Below are 24,046 nucleotides of genomic sequence, written 5' to 3'. Positions count from 1 at the left end.
TTGTCCTTGGTAGTTTCGTGGTCAAATGGTCAAGGTGCTGGATTCAGAACCACCCTTACCCTCAATGAACACACCAGGTTAAATAGAAGTAGCTTTATTAAAAAATATAAGTGCACATCAATATATAGCAGCAAAACAATTCCTCAAAACCACACACCCAATCAGGGGTTTAGGTATACATAAGAGAGTTCACACACACAACAAGAAAATAACAACCTAGCTAGCCTGTCTACTTGCTTAGGAGGTAGTTGGTTGTAATCTCATCTCTCCTCAGAGAGAATGGCATCAGGTACGAAACAATGGAACCCCACTTAGGTGACCACCAGCAAGATGGGCACCCAAAGGAACCTTCCAGGGGGAATAAAGGCTATGGGTCTCAAACCCTCTACTTAAGGAAAAAGAAACCCAATGGTCCAGAATTAATTAACCAATCAGGGGCTTTCTGATGTAATCCCTTCTCGAAGCATCTTCACTTTTTCACGCCTTGCAGGCCCCCCTCCCAACTGTGTTCTTAACCTTCACGGGCCTGCATGTCCTTGAGTACCAGGCTCCTACTGATTAGCAAAGTTAACCAGGTGTTTCTATTCAGGCCTCCCTAACTGCTTGCAGCTGGAAACGAACCTTAACATTTTTCCCTTTCCAGAGGCCTGTCTCCTGACAAGATGTAACTCCCAGAGTTCTTTGTAACTGAGCCATGATATTAAAATTTAGATTACCAAATGCATAGAAATTTACAATTTCATGACAATACTCACTTTAACTGTGTTAACTTTTCCCATCATAGATAATCTTACAACTTTCTGTTTTTAATATCCTTCTGTATTTTTTTAAACAGGGATAAAGTTATGTTTATGTTTTTCCCACATTAAACTATATATACTCTTAAAAATGCACTCCAAGATATGTTTACACAGAAGTAAGTCCTGCTGTATTCAGTGGGGCTTACTTTCTAGTAAAGGTTTATATCCAGAATACCTCATGTAACCAATTATCAGGATATAGATAATCTTTATAAAAAATGGTAGAGCTTCCATTCTGCTGCTATTAATTTTAAATCTTACTACTTGGCCATATGTTTGGATCATTTCATGTAATTCTCTTGATGATACATTAACTTATTTCATTATACGTTCATGCTTATTTAATGTTCATCGTTTCCACTAATCTTTACACCCTTAATGTTTTTATAATGTCTAATTATGACACCCAGTTGTTCCAAACATGAGTGCAAACAATAAAGACATCAGGAATCACTGGCCCAGGTTTTATGTAACACTATGCCAAATCATGGCTTAATATGAACAAGTGCATGTCCAGGCTCCTAGACAGAAGAATAGAGCTGCTTTGCTCCTCCCTGTTTGATTTGCTGATGTGCTGAGCTAAGTCATGGTTTGGCTTAGCATGTCATCTGAACCTGGGCTCAAGGTTTAACTTTTCAGACAAACCACGAATTGAAACCAAGGTATGTCCTAGTGGGTAGCAGCAGAATGTTTGAGGAGGAGCTCACATATTTGCTGTTTTGTGCGAAGCCATGGTTTGGTAAGCATTATATTCAAACAACGGCATTGCCTCATTCATCTGTTTAGAATAAATATTTTTTTAGTTTTTACCATTAATTAGCAACAATACTCTAGGATTTGAATATATTTATTATGTATATTCAAAAGTATTTATCTGGATATAGATGTGCATGTAAGAAGATACCCATCTGTTATACTATTAGGTCTTTCTATGTTAGTTTTTCTGAATCCTGTTGAGTGAGTCACAGTCTTGTTTACTGCTCACAGCATCCCCAAACTAGAAGATAGTGCAGTTTTATCTGTACCTCAACAAATTTCTCAGTACCTTACTCTTTCAAGAGATTCTGTATTTTTTCCTTGTCGAATACCCCCTTGCATGGAGGCTTTCATAATAAACTATACTCAGTCAAGTGTTCTTAAAGACCATCTGACATTCCAGGTACTACTTCCTTGAAAATCATACTCAAAGAGTGCTTATTAATGGTTCCTTCTCAAACTGGGCAGAAGTACGAGTGGGGTACCACAGGGCTCGGTCCTGGGCCCAGTGCTCTTCAACATTTTTATTAACGACTTGGATGAGGAGGTACAGAGCATGCTTATCAAATTTGCAGATGATACAAAATTGGGGGGCACAGCTAATACCGTGGAAGTCAGAAACAAAATTCAAATGCTGGAGCATTGGGCTGAAAACAACAGAGTGAAATTCAACAGGGATAAATGCAAATTTCTACACTTGGGAAAAAGAAACCAAATGCACAGCTGGCTCAGCAATATGACATGTAAGAACATAAGAACATAAGAAGAGCCTGCTGGATCAGGCCAGTGGCCCATCTAGTCCAGCATCCTGTTCTTACAGTGGCCAACCAGGTGCCTGGGGGAAGCCCGCAAGCAGGACCCGAGTGCAAGAACACTCTCCCCTCCTGAGGCTTCCGGCAACTGGTATTCAGAAGCATGCTGCCTCTGACTAGGGTGGCAGAGCACAGCCATCACGGCTAGTAGCCATTGATAGCCCTGTCCTCCATGAATTTGTCTAATCTTCTTTTAAACCCATCGAAGCTGGTGGCCATTACTGCATCTTGTGGGAGCAAATTCCATAGTTTAACTATGCGCTGAGTAAAGAAGTACTTCCTTTTGTCTGTCCTGAATCTTCCAACATTCAGTTTCTTTGAATGTCCACGAGTTCTAGTATTATGAGAGAGGGAGAAGAACTTTTCTCTATCCACTTTCTCAATGCCATGCATAATTTTATACACTTCTATCATGTCTCCTCTGACCCGCCTTTTCTCTAAACTAAAAAGCCCCAAATGCTGCAACCTTTCCTCGTAAGGGAGTCGCTCCATCCCCTTGATCATTCTGGTTGCCCTCTTCTGAACCTTTTCCAACTCTAGAATATCCTTTTTGAGATGAGGCGACCAGAACTGTACACAGTATTCTAAATGCGGCCGCACCATAGATTTATACAACGGCATTATGATATCGGCTGTTTTATTTTCAATACCTTTCCTAATTATCGCTAGCATGGAATTTACCTTTTTCACAGCTGCCGCACACTGGGTCGACATTTTCATCGTGGTGTCCACTACAACCCCGAGGTCTCTCTCCTGGTCGGTCACCGCCAGTTCAGACCCCATGAGCGTATATGTGAAATTCAGATTTTTTGCTCCAATATGCATAATTTTACACTTGTTTATATTGAATTGCATTTGCCATTTTTCTGCCCATTCACTCAGTTTGGAGAGATCTTTTTGGAGCTCTTCACAATCCCTTTTTGTTTTAACAACCCTGAACAATTTAGTGTCATCAGCAAACTTGGCCACTTCACTGCTCACTCCTAATTCTAGGTCATTAATGAACAAGTTGAAAAGTACAGGTCCCAATACCGATCCTTGAGGGACTCCACTTTCTACAGCCCTCCATTGGGAGAACTGTCCGTTTATTCCTACTCTCTGCTTTCTGCTTCTTAACCAATTTCTTATCCACAAGAGGACCTCTCCTCTTATTCCATGACTGCTAAGCTTCCTCAGAAGCCTTTGGTGAGGTACCTTGTCAAACGCTTTTTGAAAGTCTAAGTACACTATGTCCACTGGATCACCTCTATCTATATGCTTGTTGACACTCTCAAAGAATTCTAATAGGTTACTGAGACAGGACTTTCCCTTGCAGAAGCCATGCTGGCTCTGCTTCAGCAAGGCTTGTTCTTGTATGTGCTTAGTTAATCTAGCTTTAATAATACTTTCTACCAGTTTTCCAGGGACAGAAGTTAAGCTAACTGGCCTGTAATTTCCGGGATCCCCTCTGGATCCCTTTTTGAAGATTGGCGTTACATTTGCCACTTTCCAGTCCTCAGGCACGGAGGAGGACCCAAGGGACAAGTTACATATTTTAGTTAGCAGATCAGCAATTTCACCTTTGAGTTCTTTGAGAACTCTCGGGTGGATGCCATCCGGGCCCGGTGATTTGTCAGTTTTTATATTGTCCATTAAGCTTAGAACTTCCTCTCTCGTTACCACTATTTGTCTCAGTTCCTCAGAATCCCTTCCTGCAAATGTTAGTTCAGGTTCAGGGATCTGCCCTATATCTTCCACTGTGAAGACAGATGCAAAGAATTCATTTAGCTTCTCTGCAATCTCCTTATCGTTCTTTAGTACACCTTTGACTCCCTTATCATCCAAGGGTCCAATCGTCTCCCTAGATGGTCTCCTGCTTTGAATGTATTTATAGAATTTTTTGTTGTTGGTTTTTATGTTCTTAGCAATGTGCTCCTCAAATTCTTTTTTAGCATCCCTTATTGTCTTCTTGCATTTCTTTTGCCAGAGTTTGTGTTCCTTTTTATTTTCTTCATTTGGACAAGACTTCCATTTTTTGAAGGAAGACTTTTTGCCTCTAAGAGCTTCCTTGACTTTGCTTGTTAACCATGCTGGCATCTTCTTGGCCCTGGCGGTACCTTTTCTGATCTGCAGTATGCACTCCAGTTGAGCTTCTAATATAGTGTTTTTAAACAACTTCCAAGCATTTTCGAGTGATATGACCCTCTGGACTTTGTTTTTCAGCTTTCTTTTTACCAATCCCCTCATTTTTGTGAAGTTTCCTCTTTTGAAGTCAAATGTGACCGTGTTGGATTTTCTTGGCAATTGGCCAGTTACATGTATGTTTAATTTAATAGCACTGTGGTCAGTGCTCCCAATCGGTTCAACAACACTTACATCTTGCACCAGGTCCCAGTCCCCACTGAGGATTAAGTCCAGGGTTGCCGTCCCTCTGGTCGGTTCCATGACCAACTGGTCTAGGGCATAGTCATTTAGAATATCTAGAAACTTTGCTTCTTTGTCATGACTGGAACACATATGCAGCCAGTCTATGTCCGGGTAGTTGAAGTCACCCATTACTACCACATTTCCTAGTTTGGATGCTTCCTCAATTTCATATCTCATCTCAAGGTCTCCCTGAGCATTTTGATCAGGGGGACGATAGATCCGAGTATTAAGTCCCTCCTGGGGCATGGTATCACCACCCACAACGATTCTGTGGAGGAGTCTGCCTCTTTGGGGGTTTCGAGCTTGCTGGATTCAATGCCTTCTTTCACGTATAGAGCGACTCCGCCACCAATACGTCCTTCCCTGTCCTTCCGATATAGTTTATATCCAGGGATAACCGTATCCCACTGGTTTTCTCCATTCCACCAGGTCTCCGTTATGCTCACTAAATGCTCTCCTCTAAGACCAAGCACTCCAGTTCTCCCATCTTGGTTCGCAGGCTCCTAGCATTAGCGTACAGGCACTTGTAAGCAGTGTTTCTCTTCAAGTGTCTTTGGCACTTGTGGTTAGGCCTGTGGTAATTTTGCTCTTCTGAATTTATATCCTGTGCCCCTGCTCTCACAATGCCTACTTCTAGGCCTACCCCTTTTAAAATTTCATCATTTCTTTGGTTTTTATCCCAGGGGGGAGGTTTATTCCGAACCGGACCTTTCTCAGCTCCTGTCGGGTTTCCCCCCTCAGTCAGTTTAAAAGCTGCTCTGCCACCTTTTTAATTTTAAATGCCAGCAGTCTGGTTCCATTCTGGTTCAAGTGGAGCCCACCCCTTTTGTACAGGCCCGGCTTGTCCCAAAATGTTCCCCAGTGCCTAACAAATCCAAACCCTTCCACCCGACACCATCGTCTCATCCACGCATTGAGACTGCGAAGCTGGGCCTGTCTGGCTGGTCCTGCGCGTGGAACCGGTAGCATTTCAGAGAAATGAGAAGGATCTTGGAATTGTTGTTGATCACAAGCTGAATATGAGCCAACAATGCAATGTGTAAGCAAAAAATGCAAATGCTATATTAGGTTGCATTAATAGAAATATAGTTTCCAAATCGCATGTAGTATTAGTTCCCCTCTATTCAGCACTGGTTAGGCCTCATCTTGAGTACTGCATCCAGTTCTGGTCTCCAGACTTCCAAGAAGGATGCAGACAAACTGGAAGAAGGATGATCAGGGGACTGGAAACAAAGACTTATGAGGAGAGACTGAAAGAACTGGACATGTTCTGGAACCTGGAGAAGAGAAGACTGAGAGGAGATATGATAGCACTCTTCAAGTACATGAAAGGTTGTCACACAGAGGAGAGCAGCAATCTCTTCTCGATCATCCCAGAGTGCAGGACACAGAATAATGGGCTCAAGTTGCAGGAAGCCAGATTTTGACTCAACATCAGGAAAAACTTCCTAACTGTTAGAGCCATATGACAATGGAACCAATTACCTAGAGAGGTAGTGGGCTCTTCGACACTGGAGGCATTCAAGAGGCAGCTGGACAGCCATCTGTTGGGAATGCTTTGATTTTGATTCCTGCATTGAGCAGGGGGTTGAACTTGATGGCCTTATAAACCCCTTCCAACACTACTATTCTATGAGAAGGTAAAGATAATACTCTCCCTGACCTGATTGTTGCATTGTAATAAAGGCTTTAATGTTTCAACTGCAGTATCCTCATTTCTTGAAAAGAGAAGGCAACAAGCTTCAGATTATGCTGCAGAGGAGGAAGCGGTATAAAAACAGGACAATTCTCGGCTACAAAACTTTGGCAATGGGATCTATAAACATGGTGGAGGTAGGTTCCCATCTTTGTATCACATTAACATCATCATTTTCTTACAAATGGAGAATTCATTTACTAAACTAAAGGTTATTAGTAGACCTTTCTCTGATCCTTTAGTATTGTTAAAAATTTGTATGATGTATGTGTTGCATGATTGATCTCTCTGTAGTTCGAAAGTCAGGACTTTAAAGCACCATCAGCTGATGGGTGATAGAGCCGTAGCCTGCTTCTCTTGCCAGTGCACAATATTTCCAGATGGGTGTAGTCTGGGTAAAATGGCCTTGTGGTCCAAATTTGAATGTCTGGAAATTTGGCCTACAGATTGGAGGTTCCCCATTCCTGGTTTGACATAGTGTGTTAACTGTAAATAGCAGCTGCTTGGGGAACCCAATCAGGACAATGGCAATTAGGAAGAAACTTTTAACCCTTCCTATATCATGGTCCCAACAAAAATCACTCTCCCAGAACTGCTGTTTGCATGGAATGGAAGTTCCCATGGGGGCCAAAGGAAGCTTCCCCTCAGTGGCTAATAGTAACTTGATTTTCAGCAAGCTATTAAGCATCTCCTTTAACCATCTGCAGTCTGAATCCTGAACAGGTCTCCCGGTGGCTGTTATCTATTAAAAATTGTATTGTGTTTGGCATTGGGTGTTTGGCATTGAAGGAGCGGGGGATGAGTAGCTACAATGCAGTCAGAGATTTGCAGTGGCTCTCCTAGTTGCTGTGTCCTTAATGCATTTGTTAAATCTTGCATGCAGATAAACAAACTATTAAATGTGGATGTGGAATGGGAACAGTTTTATTTACTTAGGTTCCTCCTCCTATAACAACACAATTATGTGGATATTTATTTAGAAAAAGTCTCTGGTTCATTTCCTGGCTTCTCTGGGTAAGACTGGGGAAGTACCTCTGCTTGAAACCTGGAGAGCTGCTGCTAGTCAGAGTAGATCAGGCATGGGGAACCTGTGGCTAGAATAAAATTCCAGTCATCTCTGACTGTTGGCCATACTGCCTGGGAAGCTGGAGTCTAATAACAACTAGAGGGCACAAGTTCCCTGCACTTGGTGAGCTAGATGTCTTAAGTCTGACTCTATGTAAGGTAGGTTTCAATGTAAGTGCTTTTTATGCAGATTAATCATTTAAAATTTTGGAAGAACAGAACAAACATTAGAAATCGTATTGGTTCTTTGTAAGATCCATAGAAAGACAAAGGTTCCATTACCACTGGAAGAAGAGCCTTTGTTAAACAAGTGTGTTTTACAGTCTGATTCTGTTCATGCTTTCTCAGAAGAAAGTCCCACTGCATTTGTTGGAGTTCACTCCCAGTGAAGTGGGCAGAATATGGTGAGGAGTCAAAATTTGTATCCTGGGAAATTTAAATTTAGGAAGAGTTGTAATCGGAATATGGTAGATCCTCCTTCCCTTTTACAGAGAGCGTTACTCCATTGTTAAAAAAAACTGGAAATGTTTGTGGCAGGGATCAACAAAATTGTAACACGGCTTGGTAGCCAACCATTTTTGTCTTCTAGCCAGGTATAAAGTCCAGTCTCACCACAAAATTACTGCAAAATTAACATAATTTCTAGAGTAATCAGATCTTATTGACAGACTGTGTTCATAAAAGAAAACAAATATTTAAAAGTTAGTTTTTGTTTTTTGTAAACAGTAGGAGTTTGTCCTCTTTGGATTTTAATCATTGCTTCACTTATTCATGTGCAAGTTTAAGCAAAATTGTTAAGGCAACCAACAACTTTCTGCCTGCCAAACATACAGGCAGCAAGTGGTGGGGCACACTTGTGAAGGGATGAGCAGGCACAGGTATGTGCTACAATTTTAGTCTTCTTTCTCTTTCCTCCTTCTGCTGTGCTAAGCAACACAACCTCCCTTTCACCCCAACTCCTGATGTTCAGTGTGTGTTTTACTTTCTCTCCATCCTCACCAATCTGTGCCATCTCCTCCCAACCCAATTCCAGATATAGCAAAATGCCTGTTCTTAATATTCTTATTTCTGCCATGGCAAGAGCCATGTGGGCACAACTTGCCCCTCCCCCACTCCATTCTATAGTTACTGTAGAATATTCCCCCCCCAAATCTAAGCACTTTAAACGACACCTTTCAGTATGGATACAATTAACATATAAGTTCACAGAAGCAAGAATGACAAATGGGTATATATTTGAATTATTTAATATAAAGAAACTACTTCCAAGGTTGTTCTGTCTCCCCTCTTTTTTTAGTTAGGTATATTCAGAGCCAATGCATGTATCCATAAGGACTAACCATGAAATCTCTAGAATTTCTTTGGGGAAATGGGAGTTTAAAATCTGTTGTATGCTGATTGTGCCATCCTCAGACTAACTCCATCAGAAATCTGATTTTCCTGGTCACAGGCAGTGGAGGAGACAGAAAAGGATGAACCAGTCCTCTGGTTCAATGCAGGGTCTACAAGTTTAATATTCCAACTGAGGAGGAGGTACCTCCACTATTTAGGTTTTTCTGGATCTGCTTTTCAGAACTGCAGAACTACCTTGCTGCTGCTCTCAAGCCCTACTCAAGGATAAAACCAGCATTTTTTTCTTTTTCCTCATAGGATTGTCTTTTTCATCACTCTGCTCTTCCCTATGCTGCTAGCTATCTGAGAGGCTTTTTGTCTGATATTCACCACTGCAGAGATGCAGGAAGGCGCCCTTGCTTGTTCATTGCTTAAACATTCAAGCTTCTCCTACTTTAAACAGAAAGGGCAGTAAAATAATGGATCACTTCACTCATGTACCTTCATTGAACCTCTCCCTTAACCTGCCTGACTATAGGCTCAGGAAATGATATTAAGACACCTGTGGCTTCCAGAAGAGAGTGTCTCTAAAGGCCTGTGTGCTCAGAAGGCAGGTTCATTTGTCATTTCAGTTGTTGCTGCCTTGTTCAGCATGAATCAAGTTGCCTTCCCTGTCAGGAGCGGATACGTCCCCTCCCCATCAACCTGTCAGCTGGTGCAGAGGTGGTTTGGGGACCTTTTTCTTTAGCACCCCCTGGTGCCCCCCTTTGGGTCCAGAGGAAGACGAGATTAATTCCGAGGGCATATGTTGAATTCCAAGGGGGGCAAAAGGCCTCTCTGAAAATAAAATTAAAGGGCAGAGTATACAGTACATTTAATTCAGTAAATAGATAATAAAGAAATGTTGGAACAGAGGCAAATATAAATAAAGGAGGGAGACGGATTCCCCTATGTCTTCCTCTAGTTCTTCATCCAGCACAAGCACAGATAACATGATCAATGCCCCCTCTTCCCTTTCCTTCTGGGGTGTTCTTCCTATGGTGTACATACATATACTAAGCCTCTGCTTCTTAGCCATCTAGAGCTGCCTTATACTGAGTCAGACCATTGGTCCATGCCACCCAGTATTGTTTATGCTGACTGTCAGTGTCTGTCTGGGATTGCAGACTGGGTTCATTGCCAGCCCTACCTGGAGATGCCATGGATTGAACTTGGGAAAGCAGATGTTCTACCACTGAGCTATGGCACTTCCCCTTGGAGAGCCTGTGGTCTGGAGGCTAGCAACCATCACATCTCTGTTATTTTTCACTGGATGTAGTGTCTGCATTGGTGAACAGGCTTTGGGAGCATGAGGCCCTTGGTGGCAAGGGTGTTGATACCTTGGAGCAATTTGCCTCAGGAGTTGCTGTCAGTGGGGGTCTCTGCCTTGGAAGGTTCCTGATTGTTGAGTCCAGGCTCAGTATCAAGATTCAATGAAGTGTTGTCTCAGCTTCTTCCAAATCTAGCTGGCTCCAGGTCACTCTTCATAGTTGACGTTATTATAAAGTAGAAGTATAAAAAGAACAAATTGTTGTTTGTGGTTTCCACTATCCTGGTTAGGAAAATAGCAGTCATTATGAAGTGATCAGAAAGATTGCTTCTGTTATGAACATTCCATTCAAATGTGACTTGGTGATTCTGACCAATGGCAGACACTATACTGAATTTTTTATGGCAGAATACCCCACCAGAGTTGCAATTGCTGTTCGGTTTCTTGAATAAAAGAGCAGAAGTGGAAACCTTGCAGTTTAAAAACGTACCTATAGCCAACAGATATTTCTATCAAACTTTAAAAAGCAGGGAAATTGGATGGCTATAATGAATGCACCAGGGGAGCAGGAAACCTGACCTCTTCTCTGAGATATTGTACTGCCCTACAAATTTGTCAAAATGTAAACACAATTTGGGTTGGTCTTTCACAGTCCAATCCACTTACTGTGTAGCCTAGAAGAATTTGGCTGTATAATTAATCTCCCTCTTACTAGGTTATTAGATTTTCATCATGGATTAAAATGGAAAGCTATGACACCTGTGGTTATGTTTAAAATACATAAATTTAAACATAGAGTAGTTTGTAGTTATCTTCACTAACAGTGTTTGCAAAATAAAATAATGAGTTCTCTCCAAAGTGGTTGGGAGATGTCTCTTTGCTGTAAGTTCCAATTTTTTCAGATTTCAGACTTATACCAATATGAGAAGATAAGGTTATGGGGAAAAGACAACTATCATGGTATCAGTATATTCAAGTTAGGAATGTTGTGAGTACTTTAACGGTATCTAATTTTTAAAAAGAATCTGAATATCTGCCCATTCTAAAGGGTGTAAGTGGAAAAAAAGAAACATTTTTGAAAACAGGTATGAATAGATTGATTTTCAAGCATAAGCAAGAAACTTCTTTTAGAGACGCTATCTTACAGAATGGTTGTGGAATCATTTGTAAACTTTTTAATTAATTTAAAGTTTTTACAAAATTCAGTTTGGGTACCTAACCCGTTTACACTTGAAATATTTGCATATATTGTTTAAGATCATTGCTGAAAATGTCAGTCACAAAACAGATGTCTTTCATATATTCTGGATATATCCACTTTGCGAAATTTCTTTCCAATAGTTTGTGATAAGATAATTAGGTATGATTCCTTGTAGCCCAAAATTAATAAAGCTGATAACTGACCTTAGACAGAAAGTGTAATGGCTTCAGTTTTGAAGTCACCAATGAATTCAGCTATTTAGCAAACTGCCTTACATAGATGTAATGCTTCAAGTTGAAGATAGCATTATAATTGTCAACAGTTTGCTCTGCCCTGTCTGTACTCAGCGTACCACAGAACCAGCTGCAAATGTCTTGGGATGACTCCCAGGGTCATTTTATGCATGCATGGTTGAAAACTGTTGGATCTTAGTAATAGTGGTTTTCTTAACAACAGAAGTAATCAATTTGTTAATCTTTCTGAAATATGTCTGAATTTCTTGAACATAAAGTGGGTAAGGAATAGGGTTTAAATTTACAGGATTTGAAGGAGTACATGCTTATATCTCCAATTCTAGGTAATGCAGCACCCAACAGAAGGAGGCCAAGTTTTGAACCTTTTTAGCAGCATCAAGGAAATTACTGCTAAAGTAGCAGAGATCTGGATCTTCTCACTGTCCAGTCAGCCAATAGACCAAGAGGATAGTACTATACATGTGAGCCAGAAAATTAAGTCTACAGGTAAATAAAACTTTGAAAGTTTACCTTCTGCACCTTGGATACCTTAAGTTGTACCTATGATGTGTTATGGACACAGTTGTAGGACATGACAGGTATTTGAGGATCTGCTATTGAATTTAACACTTTTTATTTTAAAAGCTTTATAAACCACTCACTTTATAAAGTATCATAGCCATGTACAGAAAACAAAAAATAAGTATAAAATATGCACCAAAGACAATACTGTTAAAATAACAATTCACTAATAGGCAAAAAACCTTGTGTTTTAAGAACGTACCTATAGCCAACAGATATTTCTGTCAAACTTTTAAAAGCAGGAAAATTGGGCAGCTATAGTGAATGCACCAGGGGAGCAGGAGACATAACCTCCTTTCTGAGATATTGTACCGCCTTACAAATTTGTCAAAATGCAAACACAATTTGGCTTGGTCTTTCACAGTCCAATCCACTTCCTGTGTAGCTTGGAAGAATTTGGTAAAATGTGCCTCTGAGCATATGGTGAGTGGTGGCAACACCTGCCATCTCCAAAGATGGAGAATTACATTTTTGTATGTTTGTTGGTGTTCTTCTTACTTTGCTTCTTTCCTGTCGTACTAATGTTTCTACAGAGAATCTAATCTAGAAAACTTTATTTCCCTCATTATTCATCCTAGAAATCTGTGTCAATTTTATTTTTATTAATTTCAAAGCCTTCTTATTGATCAATGTCATCTGATGGTGAAGACAGCCTTTTGTATTTCAAATTGGAGGTTATGGACTATTTCTATTTTGGATGCATTAACAGTTGGACCTGAAACCGCAGTTTAATGTAAAATCAGACTGATTACAATATGTTGCTACTTCAGCAATGACTCTAGCTGTTGGAAAAAAGAGGATGCATGTTTTCAGCCTGCTATGTTTAAACCACTTCATTTAAGGCGAGGTAGGCATGATCAATTAAAAACATAGAGCACACCTAGAATTTTGCTAGAATATATTTCACCTCCCGAAGTCAATAATTTGTTTCTTGCAAGCACAGTTTTGAGCAACCAAGTGTAATAAAGCAAGGTTTATTGCCAGTCTCGCCTCTGTTTCCTGTGTCGGACTCTAAAGTCAGGATCATTCAGACCATGGTATTTCCGATCTCTATGTATGCATGTGAAAGTTGGACAGTGAAATAAGTTGATAAGAGAAAAATCCTCATTCGAAATGTGGTGTTGGAGGAGAGCTTTGCGCATACCACGGACCACGAGAAAGACAAATAATTGGGTGTCAGAACAAATTAAACCAGAACTGTCACTAGAAGCTAAAATGATGAAACTGAGGTTATCATACTTTGGACACATAATGAGAAGACATGATTCGCTAGAAAAGACAATAATGCTGGGAAAAACAGAAGGGAGTAGAAAAAGAGGAAGGCCAAACAAGAGATGGATGGATTTCATAAAGGAAGCCACAGACCTGAACTTACAAGATCTGAACAAGGTGGTTCATGACAGATGATATTGGAGGTCATGGATTCATAGGGTCGCCATAAGTCGTAATCGATTTGAAGGCACATAACAACATTTTACTTCCCACTGTTTTATCTTGTGCAAACTGAGACACTCCTCATGTCCACTGGAGACTATTCTGCAGAATAATCAGTGCCATTATTCCATAATTAGTTTTGGAGTTTTTTTAGTGTAGATTTTGCAAAGTGTTGCTGTACTTCACATATTCACATAAATAGAAATGAAAGAAAATGATTTCCTATAGAAAACTTCACTAAAATTGTGAAGTAAATCAGACATATTTAAAGTGACCATCTGAACTATATCAACTGCCTTAATAAAGTTGCTTCCTTCTTGCTAAAACAAGATCAGCCGAGGACATGTATTCTTTCTATTATTTTGGGCTGATTGCAGGTGTAGCCACCACTCACCATATGCTCAGAGGCACATGTTACTAAATTGTTCCAAGCTACACAGGAAGTGGTTTGGACTGTGAAGGACCAACCCAAATTGTGTTTGCATTTTGACAAATTTGTAGGGCAGTCCAATATCTCAAGAGAGGAGGTCAGGTCTCCTGTTCCCCTGGTGCATTCACTATAGCTGCCCAATTTCCCTGCTTTTAAAAGTTTGATAGAAATATCTGTTGGCTATAGGTATGTTCTTAAACTGCAAGGTATTTTTGCCTGTTAGTGAATTTCCCTGCTTTTTAATCCAGCAGGAAAGAAATGGGATCCTGTGCAAGTTTGCTGAGAATGGACTGATAATTTGCAAACTTACTGAGTTCAGGGGGATTTTCTTCCCTGCAATCATGGTTAGGATATGTGAAGAACACAGGAGATAGGGAGGGGAGGAAGGGCAGAGGGGAAAAGGGGGAGGGGAGCAGGTAGGAGGGGGAGGGGAGGGGAGGAGAAGGACAGGTTTGATCATTGGCATGTTCATTGAGTTCAGTGGGATGTACTCCCATGCAATCATGCTTAGGATAGGTAAAACTGACCATGGGGGAGGGGCAAGGGGAAGGAGCAGATTGGAAGGGGGAGGGAAGGGCAGGTTTGATCATTTGCATGCTTATAGAGTTCAGTGGTATTCACTTCCGTGCAATAATGCTTAATATAGGCAAAACTGACCATGGGGAGGAAGAAGGGGAGGGGGGAGGGGAAGGAGATGGGGATGGGGAGGGAGGGGCAAGAGGGAGGGGATAGGAGGGAGGAGAAGGGAGGGTGGGTTTGATCATTTGCATACTTTTTGAGTTCAATGGGATTTATTTCTGTGCAATCATGTTTGAAAATGGAAATGGATTGCCTTCAAGTCGATCCCGACTTATGGTGACCCTATGAATAGGGTTTCATGGTAAAGGGTATTCAGAGGTGGTTTTACCATTGTCTTCCTCTGAGGCTGAGAGGCAATGACTGGCCCAAGGTCACCCAGTGAGCTTCATGGCTGTGTGGGTATTCGAACCCTGGTCTCCCAGGTTGTAGTCCAACACTGACCCTGGGGAGGGGCAGGGAGGGGAGGAGATTGGGTGGGTGTACACGGGGCAAAGGGGGAGCCCCTTTCCTTTTCAAAAGGAAAACATTGTGAACAGTATCATTGCTTTTCAGCGTTTTCCTCACCTTTTTATTCTACAGCAGGCACATGTAGCCTCCCACCCAAATTTAAACCAAAGCTGTCGCTGGCCACATCCACACCCAGGCCCTGATCTTACTTTGGACAGTCATGGCTTCTCTCAAAGAATCCTGGGAAGTGTAGTTAGTGAAGGGTGCTGAGAGTTGCTAGGAGACACCCTGTTCCCCTCACAGACCTTCAATCAGAGTGGCTGACTGTTAAACCACTCTGACCACTGGATCTCTGTCAGTGGAATAAGAACCTCCTCTCAGCACCCTTCACAAACTGCACTTCCCAGGATTCTTTGGGGGAATCCATGACTGTTTCAAGTGAAATCAGAGAATGGTGTGGGTGTGGCCACCTGATTAGACAACCCCAGCAGCTGTGAATCTAGCTTTTAGAACACTGACAATTGGTTCTTACTGAGCATGCCCGACACTATCATTCAGGTCAATTCAAAATTTCTTAAATTAATTAAAAATCAGCCAGGCATTTTTTAACTTTTAAACTTCAGAAGATGAAGGTCAGAGTATGGGGCAAGGTCAGTAATAGGATACAGGTACTCTGTGAATATGGCAGATTTTTAATGAATTTCAACAGATTATGAGACAGAAAAAGGGCTCTGGGGGGTTTCTCTCTCTCTTTAGACTTTGAACTCTCTATTCTCTCTGACTGTTTTGTGTATCACCATGAAAATGTAGAGGGTTGTTAAGCAAGCGTTTCTGAGTTCAGAACTATACATTTTGTAAGGTTTTGTTTTGAAATGAGCTTATGGGAATCATCAGAATGGCATGGGGGTATTTTCAATTTAACACTGCGGAATGTGAAAAATCCCCGCTCGCTATAGTATACAGCCACTCTTGTGGCTGTATAATACAACAGTAGAAGATGATTAGTGGATAGTAATGATTGTTTTTTAAAAAAATATTATTTCTTATGAATTATGCCATTCATTTCTGGAAGAGAGTAGTGACGGGCACTTGCCCATCTCTCATGCTCAGATGTTAGCTGTGGGATTCTGCAGGGTACCACTCTGTCACTGCTGCCCTTTCCTCTTCTGGCCCTTTTCCCTCCCACCCAAGAAAACCAAGGTTGTCAAGTCAGCATTTCACCAGATCTTATGTTGCTGTTGCTCAGTGTCAAGTAGATACACATAAAGGCTGCCATCTGGGATTTACTTCTCATTGAATGCACTGTCCTAGCCTGGGTCACAGAGACCTCCTCCAATTCTGTAGAACCAAACTAACAAAGGGAAATAACCCCTGACTAAAAAAAGAAGACAGTCAAGAACAACATATTACCAACTAATAAAAAAAAGTTAACTATCTCATATAAATATAAATAAAACATTTCAAATCAAAACAATTTTTTTTACAAAATGATATCCTTATTTTTGGACAGAGAAATAAATCTAATCACATATGTATGTGTTGAATGGTGATTGCAGTTGCCAGGTGCATTTCAACCTTGCTTTGTTCTTCAGCAGCATACAAATGCCAAATGATAGATTACCTACTCCAGAGTAGAATGAGATACAGGTTTACATAAATGAGGCATCGTTTTCTTAAACCTTTGGATTACAACTCCTCCCATCAGCCCCAGCCAGTATTCATTTATATTTTATGACATTTATACCTCACCTTCCCTCTAAAGAGCTCAAGGTGGCATACCACCATGGTTCTCCCCCTCCCAATTATATCCTCATAACAACCCTGTGAGGTAGGTTAGGTTGAGAGAGAGTGATTGGCCCAAGGTCACCAGTGAGCTTCATGGCCGAGCAGGGATTTCAACCCTAGTCTCCTGGGTCCCAATCCAACACTCTACTGCACTGGCTCAACTAGAATTATTTGGCTCTGCCTGTCATTGGCTCTGGTTCCACCTACTGTTTGGGTTCTTTGCTTTCTGCCCTAACAGTCTCAATGGGCACCAGCCACCATTGGATGTACATGACTCTCCTCCTCTTCATTTTATACCCACAGCAACCCTGTGAGATAGATTTGGCTGAGACAGTGACTGGCCCAAAGTCAGCCAGTAAGCTTCATGGCCTGAGTGGGGATTTGAACTCTGGTCTTCCAGGTCCTAGTCCAACCACTACCCTGCACTGGCTGCATGAAATAAAAAAAGTCTCCTAAGTACTGGAGAAGTAGAAACATAAGGAAGTAGAAACTTGCTGCTACTTGTGGTAGTCCTTATAACATGGTGAGAAAGTGATGGGAACAGTCAATAGGATTTTGCATTACCTGTGGCACCTAATTAGCTTTGTTGAATATTTTTGAAGGTGACTTGGAGAGCGTTGCATACATAGCCCTTGTGACTTTCTTGCTTCAGGCATCTAGAATGGAATTAGCTAACAGCTGGAAACCAACTTAATTGACTATAAATCAGTGGTACCAATGATTATGAAAACTGGTTTTGATCAGCAAATTAACACCACAGATACATGTGGCCAATGGTATTGTGCAGTCAGCTTTCTTCACAGAAAGATGAAACCAATTCATTTCATATGTTAATAAAGCCTCTTCAGCTAAATATTTCACTAAAAGCTATGAATATCTTGGAAAGCTGTATGTACTTCTGAATTTTTTGCCTTGTGGGATTCTGATCTAAGATTTGAAACATCTCTGCTGACATTTAAGCACATACTTTTACTCTGCAACACTGTGACTATGTGTTCCTTAGTTGTTCAAATTACTAAGATCCTGTTGCCCACAGCTAATATTGCTCCTTGGAATGTAGGTAGCTGCAAACATTTTTAATATGATTGCCATACTACTGTACTCTGAATATGATTTAAAAGGGACTTAGGGAAACACTTCATTTAAAAGTGTCTGTGTTTTTGATGTTGTAATAAAAGTACAAACTTTTCCTCCATTGCAAGAACTATTGAGAAGCCCTACTACTGTATTTTGTGGTTCAACAGAGATGTTTACAGTTCTGATTGCCACTTAGATGTTACAGAAGATTTAAAGATGTAAAGTGAATTGCAGTGACATTGTGGCTTTGTTCCTATTTGCTTTGAAACCAATGTACAGGGTTGTTTTTTTTAGTAAAAGCATAATCCAATTGCTTCTGTGTTTGTCTTCTTATAGACAACTATTCAGAAGAGGAATATGAAAGCTTCTCTTCAGAACAAGAAGCAAGTGACGATGCTGTTCAGGGACAGGTACTGTATAAATATCCTGTGCATTACTATGCAGATAAATCCTTTGTAATTATCATAACATCATAAATACAAGGGAGTGGATAAATTATTTTATTCATTGATTTTATTTAAAACATTTAGCCACTTTACAGGCTCTCAGAGCAGCTTACATCAAAGAACTTATTAGGACAGTTCTTCTCAAAAGATTATGGATCCAAATGGCTTTCTGATCACGTTGGGGGATTTTTCTAGTCACCTTTATTGCTGGCTGTCCTGTCAAAGCCCTAGTCAACTTCTTTAATAGGTGGTTGATACTGCTTATTGGCTGAAAGTGAAGAGTTAGCAGTGATGAAATGGTAGTGATGACAACTGGAGCAAGAGTGAAGAAGACTTGTGGCATGGCCTTGAACTCAGCTTAGAGCATACTCCATTGGGATGATGAAGACAAATTATTTTTACTTTTTTCTGCTGCATTGTGTCTGCTCGCAGTTGTCCAACAGAGTTGTTCTGAACCCTGGCTTATTCAAGCTAACAGAAATCGAGTGGGTGATGGGAGTTGTGATTCCTCCTTGTAGGAAGGTTTGGTCCAGGCAAGTTTAAAAGTGACAGTAGTTAGATCTCTGTTGAAAACTCTCTGTCCATCCCACTGTAGTGAATACTTACCAGCTGGTCCCACACATTCCATTCCTGCAAGATGCTTGAGTGCATGGTGGCTTTTCAGCTCCAGGTGTTTCTGGATGAGATTGATTATCTAGATTCATTTCAAATTGGTGTCAGGCCAAGTTTTTGAATGGAAACTCTGTTGGTGAATGACCCAGAACTAAGGGGTAATACATTCCTGTTGGTTCTGCTCTATCTCTCATTGTCTTTCAATACTATAAACAATGATATCCCCTGTATCACCTGACATCTAGCCAGGTGGAACTTGGGGAACGTGGTGTTACAGTAGATCCAGTCCTCCATAGAAGGACAGTCTCAGAAGGTAGTGCTGGAGGACTCATGTTCAGTACTCTGGTCAATGACCTAAGGTGTCCCTCAGTGTTGCATCTTGTCTCCCATGCTGGTTACTATCTACATCAGGGGAGACCAATGTGGTGCTGTCAAGGTGGTGTTGATAACATCTGGAGTTGTTTACATGCTGACTGAGGCTGATGGGAGTTGTAGTCCAACAACATCTGTAGTCCAAAACTACATTGGTTACTCTGATCTACATGAAACCACTTGGAGGTCACTTGGGGATTTTGGCTTGTGGTGTCATCAGTATGTGAATGACACTCAGTTATACCACTCATTTCCATCACAAACCAAAAAGGCTGTTAGGTTCCAAATTACTGCCTAGAGGTAGTAGTGGACTGGATATTGGCAAACTGAATTCAGTCCGGATCTCAGTCCAGACAAGAGAGAGATGCTTGTGGGCAGTAGAACTGCTGATCTGAGGTTAGAATTTCAACCTGTATTGGTTGGGGTTGAATTCCCCTTAGAAACACAGCTTCGTATTTTAGGGGTGCTTGGCTTGACTCTGGATGCTCTGCTTGATAGCTATTGCTGTTTGCACCTTTGCCCAGTTGAAGCTGGTGTGGCAGCTTTGCCTGTTCCTGGAGACTGCCGATGTGGCCATAGTAGTACATGCCTTAGTTGCATCTTGTCTGGACTACTGCAATGTGTCCTATATGGACCTACCTTTGAAAAGTTTCAGTTGAGCTGCAGTTGATCAAGAATGTGGCAGACCCACTTTTTAACTTGAGTCATCTGCTGGAAACGTGACTCCAATTCAAAGTGCTGGTTAGAACCAATGAAGGCCGTTACGGCTTGGTGCCAGGATATCTGACAGACCTCGTTCTCCCATACACAGCTCCATTTACTCCTCTTCAGCTGAAGCCCTTTGTGTCCCAGCAACCCCCGAAGTTTGTCTGGTTGGAGCCAGGGAAGAAAGTATTTTTAGTAGCTGCACCTAGACTCAGCTTGCACACACAGTAATGAATTTTGCTGTACAATGAAAGCTTTCCTTTTCAAGAAGGCTTTTGGATCTTGTGATTTTAACTGTGTTGAAAATTGTTTTAATTTGCACTTTCTATTTTTATCCTGCAATTCTTAATTTTTGTAGCTTATGTTTAGTTTTTCTATATGTATTGTTTTGTTCTTATGTTTTATTGACTGTAAAAATCTTTGGCTCTTTTTAAGGAAATGCGTGATAAAAATGCTTTTAAAAATATAATAACATAAAAATACAGTAACATCCAAATAACAAATTGCAGGAGGCAGTTTGAAAACCAGCATAAAATAAATATAGCACAAAGCCTGACCAAATAAAAAGATGTTTTACCTGGCACTGAAAAGAAGCAAGGATACCTCTTGCCACCTAAGAGGATTAATTAATTTCACAAAAGAAAACAAGAACAATGGAGTAGCAAGAAAGGAACACAACCGGTTTGCATACTTTCCCCCCAAAGCACAATCCATAAAACACCCTCCTATGATATGTTGTTTTTGTCATTAAAACCTGAATTCAAGATGGTTGTGTAGCAGGGAATTGTGGGATCTTCACAGGTTAACATTTGGTTGTTACAATGAGGCCATGAGTAGCAATTGTCTGCCCAACCAAATCATGTTTTTCCCAGTAGTGGCTACCCCTTTTAGGTGGCCCAGGACCATCTCCTTCCATAGTGAGACATAAATGATTTCCTCAAAATAAAGCTTTTGACAAAGTGCTCCATGATGTTCTGATTAGCAAGCTAGATGAACGTGGGCTGGATCCACAGTTGGATCCAGAATTGTACTCAAAGAGGGCTTGTCATTGTTTTCTTCTCAAACTGGGCAGAAGTAACGAGTGGGGTACCACAGGGCTCGGTCCTGGGCCCAGTGCTCTTCAACATTTTTATTAATGACTTGGATGAGGAGGTACAGAACATGCTTATCAAATCTGCAGATGATACGAAATTGGGGGGGCTCAGCTAATACCCTGGAAGACAGGAAAAAAATTCAAAGAGACCTTGATAAACTGGAGCATTGGGCTGAAAACAACAGAATGAAATTCAACAGAGATAAATGCAAAGTTCTACACTTAGGAAAAAGAAACCAAATGCACAGTTATAAGATGGGGGATACTTGGCTCAGCAATACGACATGCGAGAAGGATCTTGGAATTGTTGTTGATCACAAGCTGAATATGAGCCAACAGTGCGATGTGGCTGCAAAAAATGCAAATGCTATATTAGGTTGCATTAACAGAAGTATGGTTTCCAAATCGCGTGAAGTACTAGTTCCCCTCTATTCAGCACTGGTTAGGCCTCATCTTGAATACTGCATCCAGTTCTGGTCTCCGCGCTTCAAGAAGGATTCAGACCAACTGGAACAGGTTCAGAGGAGGGCAACAAGGATGATCAGGGGACTGGAAACAAAGCCCTATGAGGAGAAACTGAAAGAACTGGGCATGTTTAGCCTTGAGAAGAGAAGAGTGAGGGAAGATATGATAGCACTCTTCAAGTACATGAAAAGTTGTCACACAGAGGAGGGCCAGGATCTCTTCTCGATTGTCCCACTGCGCAGGATACAGAATAATGGGCTCAAGTTGGAGGAAGCCAGATTCGGCTGGACATCAGGAAAAACTTCCTAACTGTTAGAGCCATACGACAATGGAACCAATTACCTAGAGAGGTAGTGGGCTCTTCGACGCTGGAGGCATTCAAGAGGCAGCTGGACAGCCATCTGTTGGGAATGCTTTGATTTGGATTCCTGCATTGAGCAGGGGGTTGGACTTGATGGCCTTATAGGGCCCTTCCAACTCTACTATTCTATAATTCTATGAGACATAAATCATTTTCTCATCTCTTCCTGCCAGTTTTAATAAGCCATGAGAGGCAAGGAAACAACATGCAAGTGATTAACTATCAGCCCAAATAACAGAAACAAAACATGTGATATAGAAAGTGGATTGGACTGTGAAAGGCCAACCCAAGTGATTGCATGAACTCAACAAAGGATAAGAACAGAAGAAGAGCCCTGCTAGAGCAGACCTGTCTAGAATCCTGTTTTCACAGTGGTCAACTAAATGCTTATGAGATACCTGCAAGAAGGACATGAGTGCATTGGCACTCCCCCCACTTCTGCTCTGCAGCAATTGGTATTCAGAGGCATACTGCCCCTGACACTGGAGATTGTACATAACCATCAAAGCTTAGTAGCCATTGATAGCTTTATACATCCAAGTTGGTGGCCATCACTACATCTTCTGGTAACAAATTCCATTGTTAACTATGTGGTGTGTGTAGAAGTCCTTCCCTTTGTCTATCCTGAATCTTCCATCATTCAGTTTCATTGGATGGCCTTGGGTTCCATTAAGATGAGAATGGGAGAAAAACTCCCTATCCACTATCTCTGCACCAAACATAGTTTAAAAAATCCCAAATGTTGTAACATTTCCTCATAGGAGCTTTTTGGCCAGCCACTTGATCGTTTTGGTTGCCCTTTCTGAACCTTTTTAAATTCTGCAATGTTCTTTTTGAGGTGCAGCAACCATCAACAATATACAATAATCCAAGTGCAGTTGCAGATTTTGATAATGGCAGTTTTTATTTTCAATCCTTTTCCTAATGATCCCTAACATGGAATTCATCCCTTTCAGGGCTGCCACACAGTGGGTCAACTTCTTCATTGAGCTATCCAATAAGAGCCCAAGGTCTCTTCCCTGGTCAGTCACAGATCAAACTCTTGTTAGCATATATCTGAATTTAGGGTTGTTATTTTTTTAACTCCTGTGTGCATCACTTTATACTTCTTACAGCAAATTGCATTTGCTGTTTTCACCCAGTTTGAAAACGTCCCTTTGGAGCTTCTCCTAGTCCCTTTTTGTTTTTTACCATTATGAGCAATTTGGTATTATTGCAATGCACTGTACATGAAGCCACCTTTAATGTTTCTTTAGAAGTTTAAATTGATCTAAAATGTAGCTGCAAAGATGTTGGTGGACACTTGACCATGGAATCTTGTTACACCAATTCTGCACCAGCTTCACTGGCTATTAATTAGCTTCTGGGTATAAATCAAAGTGTTTGTGGTTATCTTTTAAAGCCCTAAATGGCTTAGGTTCAGGATGCCTTAGGGACTGCCTCCTCCCATATCATACTGCCCACACCATAAGATCGGAAGGCAAAGCCCTACTCTGTGTCCCATGTAGAGTGGAAGGATATTTGAATGGGAAGAGAAGGGGGGCCTTTTTAGTGGCTGCACCCAGATTATGGAATCTCTTGGTTCGTGAAGTGCAGTTTGCTTCCTCTTTTGCTGTTTTTCACCAATTGTTGAGTACCATTTTATGAATGGGATCTGGTTCAACTGATTATACTTGTCCCATTGATTTCAGTGGGACCCAAGTTTAAATAATTTAGCCTGGATCCAACCCAATGTTTTTTTGTTTTGGTAACTGTTGATACTGTTTCTTTGCTAGTAAGATTGCTTATGGGCAATATTCTATTAACCAGGACAAATAATATAGAAATGCCCTTGTTTTGAGACGTATATATTGAATGTGTTTATTATTTATTAGACGTTAATTGATTGTTACACAGAGGTCTCTAGTGGCTTACAACCTGTTTAAAAGCATAAATACATTCTAATATTAACACATCATGCAAAAACACATACACTGTAAAAAAAAAAAAAGTAACAGCCACAGGAAGCTTTGGCAGCAAACTAACAGCAAAACCATTATCATCCTAGT

General features: G+C 41.0%; 1 protein-coding gene across 1 annotated transcript in view; it reads left to right on the top strand.

The window, feature by feature from the left end:
• PACS2 (phosphofurin acidic cluster sorting protein 2) overlaps nt 1-24,046 on the top strand; it is a 219,935-nt gene that overhangs the window by 41,596 nt on the left and 154,293 nt on the right. Inside the window, 3 exon segments of the mRNA XM_061585566.1 lie at nt 6,482-6,607; nt 11,955-12,117; nt 18,281-18,354. Coding sequence (XP_061441550.1) covers nt 6,482-6,607; nt 11,955-12,117; nt 18,281-18,354 — 363 coding nt within the window.

This window comes from Rhineura floridana, chromosome 1 (genome assembly GCF_030035675.1).
Source record: "Rhineura floridana isolate rRhiFlo1 chromosome 1, rRhiFlo1.hap2, whole genome shotgun sequence".
Taxonomy (NCBI): Eukaryota; Metazoa; Chordata; class Lepidosauria; order Squamata; family Rhineuridae; genus Rhineura; species Rhineura floridana.
Note: the sequence above shows the minus strand (reverse complement) of the source record. Positions and strands in the feature narration are given on the sequence as shown.